Here is a 19,948-nt window from a genome sequence, read left to right on the forward strand (position 1 = left end):
AGCTGACAGGGAGTGGGTTTGGGTTAGATAGTAGGAAGAAGTTCTTAACTGTGGGGGTGGTGAGGCACTGGAACACGTTACCCAGAGAAGTTGTAGATGCCCCATCCCTGGAAGGTTGGCCAGAGCTCTGAGCAACCTGGTGGAGTCATGGCAGGGGGGTTGGAATTAGATGATCTTTAGTGACCCAGACCATTGTGTGATTCCTCTTAGGATCGGGATTGCATAGTGACTCTGAGGAAATGCAGTGAAAAAGAACAGAGTATTGGCTCTTCACTTCAGGCTCCTTGCTTGCTTGCTTCTGTGTGTCTACAGTAAATATGTTTCATTTATTAATAAAAAATCTTGCATCCAGTTAATTTTTTAAGGTCATTTGACTATAGGATCTGCCAGGCTAAACTGAAAATACGAAGCATTCTGTTTATATGCTACCAGTGTAGCTATAACTACATGGTACACTGGATCCCACAGGAGACTTGTGAGGAAGTTTGAGCATGTAAAAGCAAATCCATGAGGCTCGGTGGTAGTTGTGAGAGACAACCTGACTTAGTTGGCACCCTGATGTTGAACTGGTTAAAATCAATGAGTGATTATCTTTTATACTTCCCAAAGGAGTAGTCTTGGAGGTGATTCTTGGGGAATGTCTTGTCCAACACATCTGAATTAAGTTAAAGTAAGGGAATGGAAGAGCAGAATGTCAACATCTGAAGTACAATGTCCAGGCTACATTATTTTTTCTGCTTTTGTCCACGTTCCTCATTTTTTTTATTTTCTTTCCCTACTTTGATTAGGAATATGTACATAAATTCCTAAGACAGGAAGGAGAGTGTAAGAAGAGTTGGTGAATATAATTCAATACATCTGCTGCACAGGCACATATAAATAACTGGAGCCTTCTTTTGTTTTTTGGTTTTTTTTTGTTTTTTTTTTTTTTATTTTTGACAAATATATGTCCCCCAGCAGTTTGTTCTTGCTTAGTTCCAGTATGAGGCTGGGCTTCCCCCGTTCAGTCTCCTGACCTAAAAGGATATTAGCAGTGACTGCTGCAGAAATGATTCCCACAAATGTAGATGTGAATGCAAATATTCTTTACTTATGAAGTGACAGTTTATCATAAATCTGTAATGTCACCAGTTATTATGAGAACCACAGTGTTTCCCATCAGTCAGCATTTATTAGGTCAGCAATTATCAGCAGTTAGCAGGCTCTGGTATCTGAAAATGAAAGCTGTGTTTGTTAGAGTGACAAAACATTGTATTGCGGTATCTTAGACAATGCAAGTTGGTAACTCAATGTTCATTTTAAAATTAAGATTAATTTAGTCACACATAAACATGCCACAGAACACCATTAAGCTGGACATGAGCTGGCCATGGGTGCTGACAGCCTGGGGAGCTAAATGTCCTGGCCTGCATCCAAAGCCCCGTGGGCAGCAGGGCAGGGAGGGGATTCTGCCCCTCTGCCCCACCCTGCTGAGACCCCACCTGCAGGGCTGCATCCAGCTCTGGGCTCCAGCACAGGAAGGACAGGGAGCTGCTGGAGCCAGGCCAGAGGAGGCACCAAGGTGATCAAAGGAGTGGAGAAGCTCTGCCGTGAGGAAAGGCTGAGAGAACTGGGATTGATCAGGATGGGAAAAGGGAAGGCTTTGGGATGATCTAAGTTTGGCCTCCTAGTACCTGAAGGGAATCTAAAGGAAAGATAAGAGATGTTTTCCAAGAACCTGAAGTGACAGTACAAGGGGATATGATTTAAACTGAGAGTAGGTTTAGATTAGAGATTAGGAAGAAATTCTTGACTGTGAGGGTGGTGAGGCTCTTGAACTCTCCTGTGCAATAGCTCCAACAATTCTAATATTGTGGGAATTTTGGTTTTGCCCACCAGCATGTAATAGCTCGTGTGAAGTCATTGCAGTCTATCCTAGGTTTAAGGGCTTCTAAACTCAAAGGTTGTTCATATGCTCTATGCATATACCAGATGGAAATCCTGGGGGGAGGAATGGAAAAGGAGGCTGTGTGGGTAGCCCAGGATACACCACAGCTGCCTGCTTAAGGTCATGGTTGCATCTTGCTCTGCAGTAAAACTGTCTTCTACCCAGACAGCTCATGGGGTTAATAGAATTTCTGTTCCTTCTTACTGAGGTTGTACTTGTAAGAGTATTGGGGGGGGACCATAGTGAAAGAATCAAAACTGGAATCAAGCACCATTTGCACCTGTCTCTTTCTGATATGTAGACAGTGTCTAGGGACAGATGGTGGAGCCAAGTTTCTGCTTTCCTTTTTTATTTCTAAATCAGCATAACCTTTGTGAATGCCTGTTGGTGCTCAGTTCACTTTGAAAGGAAAGAGTTCAGTGTGCTCTGTGAGCGATTTTGTGCATGTTTTGCTTCCTCCCCTCCACTAAGAGCATGATGAAGGAAATTCCTTGTAGGAATGTGGATAGCTAAAAGTGTACCCAGCCATCACAGGAATGGTGTGATCATCCTTGAAACACTTCCTGAGCCTTTCTCCTTGCACATTGGCATGGTCCTTGCTGCTCACATCTCAACCCTCTCTTGTGGACAAATTGCTTAATTAGGGTATGGTGAGTAAACAGTAGTTTTGTGATAAACATCAGTACTGAAGAGGAAGAATCAACCCTATTGTGACCTAAGGAGGGGTTTTTAATTGGGTTGTGTAAGGTTAAACTTTTTTTATGGGAGAGAGCTCTTTTCACAGCTTTGAACATGGCCTGTAAGTCTGTATAGGATATACTTTTAGGAGTTCTGAACATTATCAGCAAAACTTCGTGTACAAGAAAACTAATATTTTGGATTTGCATTTTTTGCTACTAATTTTGTTACCCTATGTTATAGGGTAAATAGCTATATTTATCAAAATCCAGTTGTCTGTTCTCTGACTTAAGTCCCTCTCAGAAACACCTCAGCTTTCCTTTTCCTCCTGATAGTGTTAATAGAAATGTCTTAACACAACTAGTGGGTTTTTGTTTGATTTTTTTTTAGAATAAGCAATGAATTAAATTGATAGGCTTATCTAGGGGAGTGTTCTAAATAAAAAATGTCGCTAGTCAATGTATGAAGTTGGCCTTTTAATTTTATGTACTTTCAAATGTTCATCTTTAAATGGTGATTTCAGTCTTTTTGGTCTGGGTTATGCACAAGGGATATTTTTTTTAACTTCAGATTCTTCTAGATTTTTTTTTTTTTTGGTGGGTTCCCCCCTCCATCCCCCCCCCCCCCCCCTTTTTTTTTTTGGTCAATAGAAGGAAGAATAAATTACGTTTTTCTCTTCCAAATATCCCATAAGTTCATCTGTGCTTAGCTATAGATTATGGGTTTTTTTCATGTACAGGCATTGAAGATTATGGATTTCTTTGCTCTTCTGGTAGTGAATCTGGAAGCCAACTGAAAGAGCTAATTTGTGCAATAGCAATGTAACACTTAACTGCAGTGGCAAGCCTTAGTTTAATGACCTGAGTGTTAGTAAAACAGAAGTCCGAAGGTGGATTCACTCTGTTGAATGGATCCTTATGTCTTTCCTCATAACTTTTGCAGTAAATGAGGCATTAAAAATATTTTGTAATAAGTAGAGCCTAGAATATAATTAAGACATTGACGTTAAATTGCTTTTCTACGACTCAGCAAAACTACTGATCAGAAAATTGAGACAAATGTTTCGCCTGCAGAAGTTAGTTTACCTTGTATTTAACAAGTGCAGACTGATTTTAGCAGATGGCAGCTCCACTCAAAGGATTTTCAGGTTCCATGCTATGAAAGATTATTTTTGAGACACAAACTGCTGTGACTGTTGAAAAAATTACTTTGCCAGGCTCACGTAGTCTAATTAGATATGCAGGACTGCAGTGTCTGTTCCATTAATGCAGAAGGAAGTGTTCAAGGTAAGGTAGGATTGGGCTCTGAGCAACCTGGTGTAGTGGAAGGTGTCCCTGGCCGTGCTAGGGGGTTGGCATGAGATGAGCTGTGAAGTCCCTTCCAACCCAGGCCATTCTGTGATCCTCTGCCTATATTGTATTTGTGTGTGTGTGTGTATACATGCAATCCTGAAACTGAAAATTTCTGAAGTGAGCTGACATCTGAGATTCTCCCTTTCTTTTTTCTCATTCTCTTTTCATAGCGGGGAGTGCTTGTAGAAAAGAGATATAATGTGTACATGTTAAACTGCAAGGAACTGTTAACTAATGGGGGTGGTTTTGCATGTCCTATTGAATCTGGCAGATGAAAGGATGAGAAAGCAGGGGCTCTGAGAGGAATCTGGAGGCACTGTGATCTAGAAGTAAATGTAAATAGAAGATTACTGGGGGGGGAGCGGGGAAGAAAACGTCATACGTGTATGTGTAAGGGATCCTCCTCTGAGTGCGGTCTGTATCTGGTATGGGTTTGAGAACACTATAAAAGGTTATTTATATCTGTTAGTCCATCTCAGGTTTTTAGGTAGGGGAGTGTCTGATACAGTCTCTGATATCAGACAAAGCAAATTCAGATGTTGTATATGTTTTTTTGTTTGTTTTTTTTCTTAAGTTTTTGTAACATTAAAGGAGTAGCTTGCAAGAGCTCTTTGTGACACCTAAAGCACAAATAAATTGTTCTCTCTTCCCTCTGTTGTTTTCTTTAGGATCCCGTCTCCGCCAAGAGGACTTTCCACCACGGATTGTTGAGCATCCTTCAGATGTGATAGTGTCTAAGGGAGAGCCAACTACTCTGAACTGCAAAGCAGAGGGAAGGCCGACCCCCACCATCGAGTGGTACAAGGATGGCGAGCGGGTGGAAACGGACAAGGATGATCCGCGCTCCCACCGGATGCTGCTGCCCAGCGGATCTTTATTTTTCTTACGCATCGTGCACGGGCGCAGGAGTAAACCCGACGAGGGAAGCTACGTTTGCGTAGCAAGGAACTACCTTGGGGAAGCTGTGAGTCGCAATGCGTCCCTGGAAGTGGCATGTGAGTAGTTTTATTTACTTAGTAGTCTTTAAAACTTCGTAGTGGCTTTTATGCTGGCACCCAGCGCTTGCACACAGCCAGCTAGCATCCTGGGAGTTAACAAACGGGGATTGCAGTAACAAAGTACAGCGTTTTGTCATTAGCTGTTGCTCTCAGTCAAGGCGTTTTCACATGTGTTTGGTCAGCAGCAGTGATGGTACAGAATAAGTGATTTATACTGAAATGAGCTTCTAGCCAGAGTGTAATCATGATTGGCACAAACATGGACAAAGGATAATATTCCTCTGAAGAATAATCTAATTTTTAAATGATGTCTAGAGTTGGTTATACTGGAACTAATGTGGAAAAATACCTATCATTTAATCTAAGGTGCACTGTCTGTTTCTCTTTATCTCATCATCTGTTACCTCAACAGAAGCAGACAGCATCTTGGTGACTCATGTTCTGTACTGCTGGAAACCTCAACATATATGCTTCTCGATCATAAATTTGACCCAGGCCTCATTCATTATGTGAATGGCAAGTGAAATTGTTGGCCATTTCTCATATCATCCAGAGCAGTCTTGGTCTTTATCGATTCTCTTTGTCTTAACAGAGTAGTTACAAGGGCTGTTTCAGAGCCCACCTGGCATGAGTAGTCTGCTTCCAGTAGAGTTAGCAGATATATTCATTATATTCACAGCAAACAAGCTCATCAGATATAAAATATAATCAGTTACAATTTTTTTTTTTTTTTTTTTTTTTTGCTGCTGCTCAGTTAAATGGGTTGAATCAACACTGGTCTTTTTCTTCAGAATGTGCATCTTCACATAGAATTGTATTTTAATAGATTTATGAGTGCTCTCTTCTTGCTGGGCTTGATTTCCACCCCCCCTGCCACAGCTCTTCATCTGACAGTAGTTTCCCAAAAATGTGTTTGAAGTAGGGCTTTAGAACAAATTTGTATTGCTTAGTTGATAAAGAATGGATTGAAGTCCACAGTGGATGGTTTAAAGGGGCAGAAGCACAGAAGAGAAGTCTTTATTCCTAATGCAATCTTCAGACTTTCATAGCTAATATAGTGTGATCTTGAGGCTTCTGTTTCCTCAGAAATTGCAGAAAATGCCATTTTTGAAATATTTAAATGGCAGAATAAGCCAAGTAGAACAGACTCGTTCACTACATTTTGCTTTCTGTAACCTAGATTCAAAACTGTGTCAAGCAAAAAGTGAAAACACTTTTGGCACACTATCAAAGCAGAAGTAAATGTGCTAGTAAATGCATCACGGAAAGCTTTTCGATTTTGGTTGGTATTTGGGAATTGAGGATAAACCAGTTTAAGGAAGGCTGAAATCTGGGTGAGTATTACTAGATAAATTTACTGGATTATGTGTCTTTGTACATGCGTTTTAACTGTTGAGAAATCCTAAGAGAGAGACATAAACACATGAAATCTTTATTTTAATCCTGTTGAGATTCAGGATCTCTTGTTGGAGTTCACAGGATGGTTCCAGTTGTACCTTGAATCATCAAATTGAAGTGACTGATTATTTTGGAATTTAAATGTGCTCTATATCTTGCCAGTTTTCACTGATCCCTACTTCATTGCCTACTGCAAGACTCCTGTTACAGCATCTCCAGTCTCTGGAGCTTGTTTAACCACTGTAGCTGGTGGCAGGTCAGGCATGAATCATATGGGAGATAGGAGAAAATTTTAAAAATAATAAAGCTGTTCTCCTTTGTCAGATGTATTTTAGGGCAGGAGTAACGCGAATGTGAAACTGAGATCCGAAACCATGACAAAAGTTTTTATGATAACATTGTGCTTTTACTGTTTTGATAGCTTTGAAATTTACCTGCCTGAATCCCCCAGTTAAAGGGTTTAGTAGTCTAAAGCAGGCTCTCCTATTTCACTTCAACAGTGCTTTATCTTTCCTTGAGCAGTACCATGGCTGCAATTACAGAAAGGTCTTAATCAAAGAAAAAAACATAACGCAACCGTTGCTTGTTTACTTAACTTTAGAGATTCTGCTGTGATTTTTAAAAGCACATGGCAGTGCTTGGTGCGTATCAAAGGCATCCTTTGGAAGATTAGAGCAAACAGTTTTTGCTTGGGTTTGAGATTAATTTTTGGTCATAATTCAGATTTCCAAGTGACTTTCAGGAAATGGTTGGAGTCTCTCACTTGTTTTTGTACTGTCAGCATTTCTGGGCTGAAGAAGATGGGCAGATCTGTAGCAGCTCATTTGCACACTCAGGAAGTGAGTTGCTGGTGACAAGCTGTTGTCAGCAGTGAGTGCCCATTCACCTGTCCTCAAGCCCTGTTGGAAAACTGATGATTTGCCTGGATGCTGCAGCCCTGTCCATGGGGCTGCACGCGATCCGGTCTGACTCGTGCTCTCTGTCATGGTGTTGAAAACCCTTCTTTCCACACCAAGCCAAGCTGTTTTCATCACCAGAAGCAGGATGGCTGTTCTTTGCTGACAACAGGGTTCTGGATTATTATCTGGCTGTAGGTGGCCCCAAATAGTGCCATGAGGAACAAACTGCTGGTTTTCAGAGGTTTAAAATGCTTGAGTGTGCTGTTTTAGAGTAAGAAACTGTAATTGTTTCTTTGCTTATTAAATTGGCCGTTGCTAATAATGTGCTCTTGCAACTTCTGAGTGATTTATGAAAAAATATTTATTGGATTTGTATTTATGTTAGATGTGTTTGTGCTTATGCATTAAGAAGATAAAAAGTGTTAATTATGATTCATTATGTTTTATTTCCTGTTTTATTTACCCCCTCCATGGGCACCTGGCACAAAAGCAGTGGGCTTGAAAGTCTTCTGATGTATCCATATTTATGTGTAAAGACAGAAGTTAAATTCAGCTGGGACGCAAACCATTTTGAAAACTGTCATTTTGGCCCTTGGGGTTTGGGGGTTTTTTTGTTTTGTTTGTTTTTTTTTTGTGTGTGTGAGTTTTTTTCAAGTTGCTGATTCTTTCATAGGAGCTTTCTCAGAAGGAAAAAATAATCCTAATGTTACCACTCAAACAAGTCTTCCAAATTGTACGTGGCAAATTCTTATGTTTTTGTTTTATGGTTTAGTCATTAAAAGCAGATGTTCCAGCCTTAAAACTTCTATGAAGAATTGTATTTAAAAGAGTAAAAATATCTGCCTTTTGATTTTGTCCATTCGAATTTTTCAGTTGAAATTGAACAAGGGTTGGTGTTATTAGACGTGTGTTGATGTTCAGATTTTCTTGGGACAATTTAGAAAGGGAAGTAGGCTTGAAATAGTTTGATCTGTCCCCAAACTGCTTTTGTATTCAAATGCCAGAAGTCTTAAAATAAAAGCACATTTTTTTTTAGCAACGCACCAGTTGAGGCGATCGAAGCTCCGTGGTGGAGTTTTCCAGCGGGAATATCAGGAAACACATTTGCCATAGTGAGTGTAGCTAGGATTTCAGCTGGGAGCACAAGGGCACCACACATGAGCAGGGGAAGGAGAGCGAGGGTCCCCGCACTGCGTCTGATCCAGCCGGAGTCAGCGGCAGCCCCCAGGGAGAGCAGCTGTAGCTCCAGGTGTTAAATATGTGACAGCAGCTTGATCTATCGACCACTGTTACAGGGGGCTTTGGCCTAAATGAAAATTCATGAAAAATTGATGAAGTCCCCAGATTATTTTTTTCCCCTTTCCTTTTGCAGTGCTGTGCCAATGCAGCGAGAAGAGATTAAATGAGGTGTTGAACACTTTCGTGGTGAGGAGGTTGTGGTTCAGAGGTCAGGGGGGAGGGGAAATAAGACACATTTCTACCTTACTTTCCTTTAAAAGAAAACATGAAGGCTTTTAGATTAGATGGGATTCACTGCCCTTTTAATACTGTAATAATAACAAAGCTTAGGAATATTCGCAAATAGGATTCTTTTCTGCATGGGTTGGCAGACTGGGAGCATGTGGGTGGGTGCAGAAAATAGTAGAAGCCTCTGAGTCATAATTCAATGGGAGAACCAGAAATAGATTGAATTTTGTAATGGCAGTATAAATTTGGGCTTCCATCTTTCTGAGTCTCTGCTTGAGCTGAAGTCATTTGGAGAAAGAAGAGATCTTGCATTATTTATATGCCACAGATTGCTTGGATAGCAGGCTTTGGAACACTCTCTAAACATAATGATCCTGTTTGTGTTAGATTCAACACTGAATTATGTTTTTATCTGTAACAAGAGGGGTTATAGTAGTACACTGAGTTTAGTGTGAAGTCATAGGTGTTCTGCAAAGCAAGTGTATGCCGGATCTTAAACACGGGAGACAATAATTTTACAAATAAACCAGATATATTGAAATGTTCAGTGAATAAAGGCTGAGAGATAAAGTACACTCTATGCAATCACCTTTGCATCATAATGCTAATGCCTATTTGCTGGAGCATGTGCAAAAGGCTGCAATATATTCATAATAATGGAGTTAATAATTTTCTATGAGATATTCCGAGTGGAGGAAGAGCACAGTGTATGTGACTGTAAAATGGGTGGATGATTTTTTCCATCTAGTTTCTGTTTAATGTATGATAGTAACACATTATTAATTTTGTTACTGGTAATTTTTAAGTCTGATTTTACTTTCACATTTGGAGAGCATGTCTTCTTACTTATATCTCTCTCACCCTCATCCTTCTACACAGCGTACAAAAGGCTTTCTGTCTGAGTTGGCACTCTTCTGTTCTCATCACGACAGAATAATTATTGTAGAAATTGGAATGCTGGAGACTGTGGTTTGGTCTATGAGCAATATCAGGACACTGAAAAGCATCATGCTTTTTCTCTAAGAAGAAATTTAATGAATCATGGCTATTATCACAGCATGCTTAAGGAAAATTAAATTTCCCTTGTAGAAGAGAACAAATAAAATTGTATCTGATTAGATAATCTGGGGAAAAGGCAGATTTCTTAAATGGTGTAAATGTCTTAAACCTTCTGTACTTTTGAAGCTTGCAATAAGCAATTTCTGTTGACTTTTCTGTGGATTAGGATGAAGTCAGTGGGAACACCATGGTTTGAAAGCATAAAAAATGGCATTTCTGTATAGGGCAGTAATTCTTAGTCATTATTAGAAATTAGAGGTTGCTGAATATAAACGAGTAAAGACACATCAGTCAAGACCTGACTTGATATCTCATTGCAAAGTATCCTTTTGAGAAAAAAGAATAGTTCTGATTATTTGCTTTATTAATCTAGCTTTTAGTTGAGTGCTTTTATTTCTCCTGAATTCACCTGAGACAAGAAACCTACATATTTGAGAGGGTGTGATTTTTGTGCCAGTAGCCAGAACGAACTAGAATTTTTATGAGAGAGGTGCCCTCGTTAGGATAACCTGAATTCATTTGCTAACACATTTCTCACATACTGTTTAAGTTTGTGTTTCAGCACTGATGCCTTCCATGCGGGCAGAAGCAGTACTTCCCACCATCATCCATTAAGATTTAGACAAGCCATCACATCATTACATCTTCATTTATTATGCTTTGAACTCTACTTCGATGTGCAGATTTAAATGTTTCCAAGGCTAAAAGAGTTAAGGACTCCTTACATTTTAAGTAAATCCAAAGATATTTAAAATTCTATCGCTCATAATATGAAGCTGTACAATGCCTGTAGGTTTCTCTAGGCCTTGTTTTTGTTCTCCTTTTTCTTGTTCTTTTCATACTGAGGTTTTATTATAATCAAGATAGTGGGGTTTTTTGTTTTGTTTTTTTTTGGTAGACATTTCACAACGAACGCTAAAGAAAGACAGATACAGATGCTCATGCAAAACAAGTAGGTTCAGGTGCCAGAAGGGTATTTATGGTGAGCACTTCAACTCAGTTGGTTACAGGTGCCTAGTGAAAAACTTGCTTAACAGCTGGAAGGTGTTTCCACTATGTGAATTAATACTTGAGAACAGGTTAATAAGTCTCTGCAATGTGCTCTCATGCACTGTGTCTTCACAGAGTCCAGTATCATCCCTGGCATCCCCACAGTAGAAACAGTTCTCACAGCCAGAAATGATTAGAGAAGCTTTGTGTAGGATATCTAGTTTATTCCTTGAATTCTTCTGCCCAGGACTTAATCTTTTTTCCCCACCTAAAAGAGAACTTTGTAGTACATTTTTAGGATGTATTTACAGTTGATCTGATTCTGCTTCTAATAATTCCTTGCTCATTCCTTACTTGATTTTTATCAGCTTCTTTCTTCCCCCTAACTTTGACTTGATTTTATTTTTTAAAATCAGATGTGTTGTTTACATCACTCTGCATGCTCTCTACCTGATAAAATGTTGACAGCTAAGGAACAACTGATGACTTCACAGAAACCTTGAAAGAAATCAGATCCTGTTTGATCTGATTGTGGGCACAGCATCATGTACTGATTTTTTTTCTGGTTGACATTTCTCTGGTTTTTATTTCATATGGGGAATGAAGGAGAACAAGATAACATTGAATTTTTACAACTCTGTTCTCTTTGCTCACGAGCCAATAAGCACTATTTGAATGTTAATTGAAATATTAGCTATTGGCATATGCTTCATTCACCTTGTATTATTCTGCAGTGTCAGGCTTAAAAAAGTACTCATTTGAAGCAATGCTCAGAATATGTCTTTGCAAATTTTTCATGATCTCAATTCTAATGAAGTTCATTACTGTGGTGATTAATAGTAATTATCAGGATGAGATTGGTTGAAGTTTTACATATACACATCTTTCTCTCTATATATATATATGTATTGATAGAGATTTTTATTCTGATAATCCTCAAGTTTTTTGAAGACTCCAAACCCTTACCTTTCTTCCTTTTTTTTTTTTTTCCCCCCTGTCTTTGTTCAGACTTGAGCTTCTCTTGCTCTTAGAGGACTGAAATTTAATCATGGCTTTGATGCTACTGCAAAAGTTCCCAAAGATTTTATACTTCACATAAGTTTCTAATATGTGGAATTTATGTGGGAAATTAAGTGATGGTTTGGTTCCACTCTTCTTGCTTAAATTTTTCAAGTGGCAGTGATGTGAATGTGTACTGATACTTGGGAAACGGCTTTATTTTGATAGAGAAGGGAGGCGTACACTGTCGCTTTCTGCTGTTTGCCACTGTACAAAGGGATGCAGAGTTGTAAAGAACTGGGAGTCCTGGATCGCTGAGTTCCTGTATTCTACACAGCTGTACTTTGTAATTCTGTTCAGAAACATTTCAAGCTGCACTCTGAAAAGCAGTTTGATTGACTTCCCCTTCATACCCAAGCTCACTCCTTTCTGTTTCTGTTGAAAGCCTGTCTTGGAACTTACGTATTCTAATGGTGAGAAGAATAATTTTCAGGTTTCCAGTGTAAACCTAAATGTGCTTGATTTATGCTAGTGTTCTTGTGATTTTGGAGCACCTCTCCTATGAGGAAAGGCTGAGAAAATTAGGATTGCTCAGTCTGGGGAAGAGAAGGCTCTGGGGAGATCTTACAGCAGCTTTTCACTGCTTAAAAGGGACTTGTAAGCAAGATGGAGAAAGACCTTTTAGTAGTGCCGTTGCATTAGGACAGTGGGTAATGGTTTTATACTGCAGGAGAGTCAATCAAGAGTAGATGGAAGAAGCTTTTTTTTCTGTGGAGGTGGTAAAACCCTGGCACAGGCTGCTGAGAGAGTGGTGGCTGCCCCGTCCCTGGAAACATTCAAGGTCAGGTTGGATGGAGCTCTGAGCTACCTGGTCTAGTTGAAGATGTCCCTGCTCATTGCAGGGGCGTTGGACTAGATGGCATTTAAAAGATTTATTTCTACTCAAGATTTATTTCTACTCCATGATTCTATCATCTGATTTTTCTTTAGTTGTTTTCTCTCCACTGTATTTACAGACCACTGTGGTGTCACCTCTCATCTCCATTATTGCTAAGTTAAACAAGAAAAGCTCACGAGTTTTCCTGGAAAATATTTGCTTGATCCTAATTGTCATTCATCACCTGTTCTAGTCTGCCTATGTTTTCTGAGACATGAGTGGGTATTTCATGTAATATTTCAAGACTTGCATGCTGTGCATGACAAACTAATGTTACTAACAGTCTTCACTGCTCCCTGATCTATCAGTCATGTCTAACTTTTTATAAGCATTTTATAGCTCATAGTTGTTCTGTATTAACCAGACACAGATCTTTCTCTTCCTCTGTAATTTGTAACAGATGAACTCTACTTTGCCATAAACTCCTTGTGATGAGTTTGAAAAAATATGGCCTGGCATTTGCTATTATTCCACTTCAATTAGTGTCTCCTGTACTAATTTTCGGTGTCATCCCATTCTTCCCATCTAATGATCCTCCTGTCGGGTCCTGCTGGGTTCATTGCCTAATCTTGTGTGCCAAAATAGATGTTGGCCTTGGTGTTCAAAATTGGCAGTTCCTTAAACCACCTGCATCTTGCTGAATTATTTTTCTCCTCCTAATCAGACTCAAACCTGCCTGTTGCTCGCTTTATATGCAAAATCATTTGATGAAATAAATAAGAAGGAAAAAAATTTGTCAGCCTATGAAGAGCTCACCAACCCAGCAAGGCTGAGCCATTTAAGCCTTGCTTGTGGGAAGGAAGTAGTTTTTTTCTGTTATAATCTCAAAATGAATCATACATAAGAACCTGAGAAAAAATAGCTTCAGTTTAAGGGGATAAACTGAGCAACAGTCTGGCAAAAGAAATTATGCTGGCTAAACTTGGAATTATTTTTCAGGTCATAATGTATACAAAAATTCCCCATCTGCTGACTGTTGTAATCTCATAAAACTGACAGATAATAGGGCAAACTGTTTGTATTTTAGCAATGATGAATGCCAAATGGAACTTTGGGTGTGTTTAGAATGTGAGCATTCCTGTGTTTTCTCCAGAGCAGCACTGTTGAGGTAGTTACATATCATGTCTTTTATTTCACAAGGGAAGCAGTGGCATAATGACCCCCTGGGTCTCACCAGGTCTTCCATCCAGTGCAATGGTCCATCTTGGATAGTAAAGCACCACTGATTTAGAAAGTACACGAGGTGTTTAAGCTCATGTGTTTGAAGTTTAAGCACTTTAAATGGCTCATTATCCTCATGGATTCTGGACAAGTACAATTGTTTTTTTTGGCTGGAATCCAAAAAAGGCACTGGGAGTAGAAAACCTGGAGTAGTTGAAAGCATCTGGGTAAAACGCTGTCACCTTACCCACTGAGATGTGTTATCTTTACTGAAAGAATTGTCTTTTTGTAAAAGATTCTCTCATAGGGTTAAGTTTCCTTTGTTTTTGTGCACTTTGCTTTTCTCTTGAAGTGCAGAGTATTTAGAATATTTTTAAAATTAAGTTGATAACAAAGCCCATAGGTAAGCACAGTCTGGGTGTAAATTTGGGGTTGTTGAAGCATACTGGAAAGTTTAAACTTTTCAGTGTTTGTCAGAATGGGTTTTTCTTTCAGCAAAGCAACTTCTTTACTAATGAGTAAGAAAGTGACAAAAAAATTAACTTGAATTCGTTTTCAGAAAATAATTTGCTTTTGTGTTCCAGTTACATTGTTTCTAACTCTGTCTTCTCCTTTTCATATATTTCTTCTATGTTTCAAACTTAGAATCAGCAACTAGAAGTCACATTTTCCTCAAAAAGTCTAATTCTTATTGTTCATTCAGATTGGTGGAGAAGGATTTAAGTAGCCTGCAGTCTGGACACTCAGCTGGGAAAAGTGATTGAAGACACTCTGGATGCTAAAGATTTGTACCTCAGAGCCCATACTCTCTCCCTTAGCATATAAACAATTCCTATTGTACTGCAGAAGCAACTTAATTACCTGCTTCCGACCTGTAAATTCCTCTCCTGCAGGTGCCTCTCTGGAGGTCAGTGGTGGCAATACTGAGCATCAGTCATGTTTTCTTTGAGATTCGGAGCCACCTGTACGAAGCCATGTTGATTGCAGAACCACAGGCAGAAGCTAAATATTTTGATTGGCAGTACGAGATCTTAAAAATATGAGGGGTGTTCTTCAATTTATTTGTCATCTTCTGCTTTTCTTCATGGTTTTATTAAGATTGTGTTCCCATTTGAGCAGCATCTCATCCTGAATGTATCAGTTACTGCAAATTTTGGACTTCTGAATAGATTTTTGTGTTATATAAACTTTGATTGTATTAGTCTTATTGAAAATTGCGGAAATACGACTCCCTTGCTCAAACCTTCCCTCTTGGGAACACATAATATAAATAAACTTTTCAGAAAATGGGCCATAGGGAAAGAAGTTGCAGCAATCCTAACAAAAAGGTTTCCTTTGTCTTTAAGAAATTGATGTCTCACAAAAATGCTTCAAAAAGCAAACCAATCATCTGAAAAAAAACCCCAAAAACTAATCAAACCCCTAATCAATACCATTCCACTGCCCTCCCTCCAAGAAAAGAAATTAAGTCATAAAAATTGGATCTACAAATTATTGTAGAATTACTTCTTTCTCTGCCAGTGTCATTAGTCTAAGTGATGTCTGCACTGAAGCCTATGCTTTTACATTCTTTGGAGAGACTGGGGCAGAGCCCTGTTATTGGTTTGTGGTTTTTTATCTGGATTTTCTTCTCAGATAGCTTGGTCAGATTGTAAGGACTTGTTTTCTCTTTCTAGAATAAAAGCTTGTCTTTGAATATGCTTCACGTAATTTACCTGCTAATTTTCTTATTCATCAAAATATTTTGACTGGCTATCATAAATACACTGTGTGCACATGTGCAGATCTAAGTTTATATGTCACTTTTCTCATTATACACCTGCATTCTGAACAAATGAGAATTTGGTTGGATCGAATTTATGCTTTTAATTCCAGTGCTGCACATGTGCTTAAAGATAGTTAATAATACTAGTTTCCATCTCTTTTTGGAAATAATTTCACTTTTGCAGAGTGGTTTATTGTGAAGTGGATGTAGAAAACAAGTTCAGAGCAGTAAGAAAGGAACAGTTTTGTATCACCGTGTGATCAAGCTCCTGCCAGTGACAAACAAAACAGGTTAACAAACAGGGTCTGGTGTGCAATATAGTTATGAACAGCATAATTATTTGCTAAATTTATGGGAATAAAAGCTCTCAAATTATATTGAACATTGTCAGTATAGTTTTGAACCTGAGTGGTGTACAGCTATTTAACTATCATATGTTTTAGAGATTTAATTTTGTATCTATAAAAATGTGTGTATATATATGCATGATATATGTATGTATATGAAACACATAAATATTTTATACATAAAGCTTTTAAAAATTAGGATTTATCATTGATGCACTTTAAAATTCCTGCGTAGTAGGAGTTTGTGTCATCTGGGCTTCAAAGGATCTTCTTTGTCAGGCACACGACGTGCTTAATAGGAGTGTGATGAAATGTATTGTCCTCCACTGCCACTGTGTATGAGAGCCAGTCTGCAACATTGTGTGCTCTTTTTGCTCCTTTCCCTTAGTTACAGCACAAATATTAAACTGGCATATTTATTGTCTGATTTTAAGTGGTTCTTTCTTTTGCCTGTGCCTGCTGCTTGATACCTACCAGCTATTTTTAAAGAAACTTTTTTCCTTTGTTCTTTTTACAACCAAGTAGACTAAACCCAGCTCAAGGCACAGTGCAAGTAAGGATTTATTCTTGTTTCCATGTGTAGCATCAACTGCAGGGAATATGTGTCTGCTTGTGCCAGCTGTTTTTCCACATCTATCCCAAACTCCCCGGTTGAGGTGACCCCTGAAGTGCCTTCTGCAGTGAGTGATGGAGTTATTGAGATTCAGCGACAACCCTGACCCTGACCCCCTCGTGGCCTTGGTTTCACTCATCCATCTTCCAAGGCCCACAGGCTGTGATGTGCTGTGTGGAGACAGGATTAAACAAGTGTGAATAAACAAGTTCAAAGCTTCCTGTCATGGCTGCCAACACAGAACATCAGGAGAATGAGACATTAATAACCCAGTGCTGGGCAGGCATGTTGTTTGGCCACAGGAGCACCTGGGGAAAGTACCACTTTCTGTGCAATCAGGTTTTTGCGTGCCAAGAAAAGTTTGCTTAAGACTTCTTTGAAGGGTGTGAGATTTGTCCTGCCATTCTTCTTAGTCACGAGGCTGGCAGCAGTCAGACCAGAGGTAGAACACATCTTCCAGAAAGGTGCTGAAAAACCTTCTATGGAAGCAGCATCCGTTGCTCGCATTGTGTTATTTGGGCTATGATTCATCAGACGTGATTGAGGGTTGGGTTTTTTTTGTGGTTTTAACCTAACCATGTTTACAAGAAAAGAGTTTGAAACATGTTGCCAGAATTATTTTCTTAAGGGTAGCCTAACGAGATCAGTTTTTGTTGTGAACAAAAATTTTATTCTATAGTATGGTTTAAGGTTGAATCTGTGCCTGTGGGTAAGTGGCTGAAATAAGATACGCTTGTTGTGACAGTGGTTTAGGTAGTGCCTGTCTTCCCTTTGTCAAGTCACTCATTTCACCCTGTGGCACCTTCTGATCCGTTGACTAGTCAGTGATTAAATACATTTATTTAGTTCAATGGGTCAGAGATGTTGGGGTGGTTAGAAGATTACTGATGGATTATCAGTTTCATCACCTCTGACATCCAGCCTTACCATAGTTCATCATCTGAGAATTCATAACACATTTGCCTGGGCAGTAACATGCTCGACTACCTGTGTGATCATGGTTCTAGGAAATGGCAGTGTTGTACTCAGGATTGATAGGACAGATGTCACAGGAATTAGAAGGGCATCATTTCTTTCGGTGAAAAACACACTTATTAAAAAACTATTGAAGAGTGTTCTGGGACCAGTGGCAAACATAGTGAATTCCAAAGCTGTAATGCACTCATAGTTGTCTTTTCTTGGAGCATTTCAAGAAATAAAAGTGCTTTTCAGAAGGAAAGAACCTTTGGCTTTAGGGCTGCTGAACACTTATAAGACAGAAAATATGCAGTGATTTTTAAAGTCTAAAACTGACTTTCGTATCAAAGCAGGTATATTTTTTAGAGACCTATTAATTTCATCCCTGTTACACAGTAAGTCTTGTTATCTGACAGCCTATCTAAGATTAAGGGGATTTTTATGGAGTCCAGTCCTGGGGCAAGCCCAGTAGGAAGTGGCACACTATTGTACTTGCGGGTTACAAAACATTTATTTATGGATCAGTGAGTTATTGGAGCTCCTATGCTAATGTTTTTAGTTTCAAAAATTTGTGTGTACCTGTGAGGAAAAATCTTGATGTCAGGAAGTGAGTTATGAAATCCATTCCTTACAGCTTGATTTAAAGCATGTCCACGTGACTTCAATCTTATGGTAAGAACTTTATTAAAGGAAGTTAAAACATTGTTCATAAATAATAGAAATACCACCAGCTTCTTAGCCCAAATAACAAATACACATCATGTACTATAAAAGAAGCATAAAGGGAATAACAGACAAGATTTGCTTCAAAAACAAGTCAAATATACCCTGGATCCTACTGTTTAGGAAAATTATGAAAATTAATAGGGGGGAAAATGCTCAAATAAAAAATATCAAGCATGCTTTGGTTTTTTGTTGGGGTTTTTTGTTTTGTTTTTTCTTTTCCCATGGCATTTGTAATAGGATTCTTACATGGAGAGTGAAGCAAATTTATCTAATACTCTTTTGTGTTGCTGACATCAAAGATGAGAATAATGCTGGTTGCAGTAGTGCAGTGAAATCTAACACAGCAAAGACATTCCAAGTTTATTTGTTGTCATTATTCTTCAAGATACAAAGTGGTCCAGAAAACGGAGCCAGAACGGGGATTGACTTGGTGTAGATTTGAGCAAATATGACTTTTAATCTATAATCTATTGGACATCATGAAATGTGATGAGAGAGTTTGGAGGGAAGTGTTGCTTTCATCAATTGAAGTCTAATAAAGCTTCTGTGTTGGCATTATACCAGCCTGTAACAAATGTCTTGATGGAATTAAATTGTTAATATTTTGCAGTTGTGGTGGGCTTAATGTTTAAGGTTCAGGGAGTCATAATCCTTAATTCATACAGTTCTTAATCTAGTGAGTTTTATTTCTGGAATGCTTATGAGCATATTTCTTTTCCTTTTTTACTTTTTAGGTTTTTCAAGTACCTAATTCCTATCATTCTTTTGAATGATAAACAAGTTTAAGATCCATTTAATACAGCAGTTCCATGGAGACATCTTTTAATTCCACATAGTTTACAAGTATGACATTTGAAACCTTTAATGTCATGTTCAGCCAAGAGGAAAAGATGCTTTGAGAGGAGGTAAATTGATTGATTTTTATGTTTTTTTCCAGAGGATTAAACTACAGTTTTATTACTAGTACTGAAATAAGAGTCTGGCTGGAAGCTTACATTCAGTGCTTGTATCAGTTAACCAATGAATGGATCTTGTTTCAAGAGCTAAAGTTTTTTCATGAGTTTAAAAATATTGTCACTATGAAAATAAATCCGAGTTAAAACTTTGCATAAACAAACAGTAGAAACTTTTTTTTTTTGACATATACATTTTATAAAGTACTTACTAGTCCACATTTCTATTTTCTCTGTTTAGCTAATATTCCTTGCAGGTTTTGATTAGAATGGAGGAGAAAGTGCTATGGTTTCAGTTCTTCCCTCTGCTAAAGATTTTAGGTGTTACCACCCTTATTTTGCAAACTGTTGGGCAATACCTCTTTATCCCTAGAGAGTTTGTGAGCTCCGTGTGCTGCTGGTGTGAAATGCCCCAATAACGCTGGTACAGGAGGTACCTGTGGGACACTGTGCTCCTGTTGATACAGGAGCTCTGTTTGCCCACTGGATCTAATCAGTGTTCATCCACAGGCACAGCTTTATACACAAGTTGTTCTTTTAGCCCTGAGAGACTTCACGTGCTATGGCTGCTAATTTTCGTACTGCAAAAGTACCTTGGCTTTTATTGCCGGCTTGATTTTTTTTCTTTTGATAAGTGTTTTGAATAAACTGAGGAAAAAAATGATAAGAAGGCATTAATCTAGAGGGGATTATCCCAAAGTGTGGAAGAATATATGCAGTAC

At 38.7% G+C, this 19,948-nt stretch overlaps 1 protein-coding gene across 9 annotated transcripts in view; it reads left to right on the forward strand.

Moving 5' to 3' along the window:
* ROBO2 (roundabout guidance receptor 2) overlaps positions 1 to 19,948 on the forward strand; it is an 865,503-nt gene that overhangs the window by 466,844 nt on the left and 378,711 nt on the right. For all 9 annotated transcript variants that reach the window (XM_040055477.2, XM_058419277.1, XM_058419279.1 and 6 more), the window contains exon 2: positions 4,626 to 4,952. In XM_040055477.2, coding sequence (XP_039911411.2) covers positions 4,626 to 4,952 — 327 coding nt within the window. The remainder of the gene's footprint in view (positions 1 to 4,625; positions 4,953 to 19,948) is intronic.

Source organism: Hirundo rustica, chromosome 2 (assembly GCF_015227805.2).
Source record: "Hirundo rustica isolate bHirRus1 chromosome 2, bHirRus1.pri.v3, whole genome shotgun sequence".
Classification (NCBI taxonomy): Eukaryota; Metazoa; Chordata; class Aves; order Passeriformes; family Hirundinidae; genus Hirundo; species Hirundo rustica.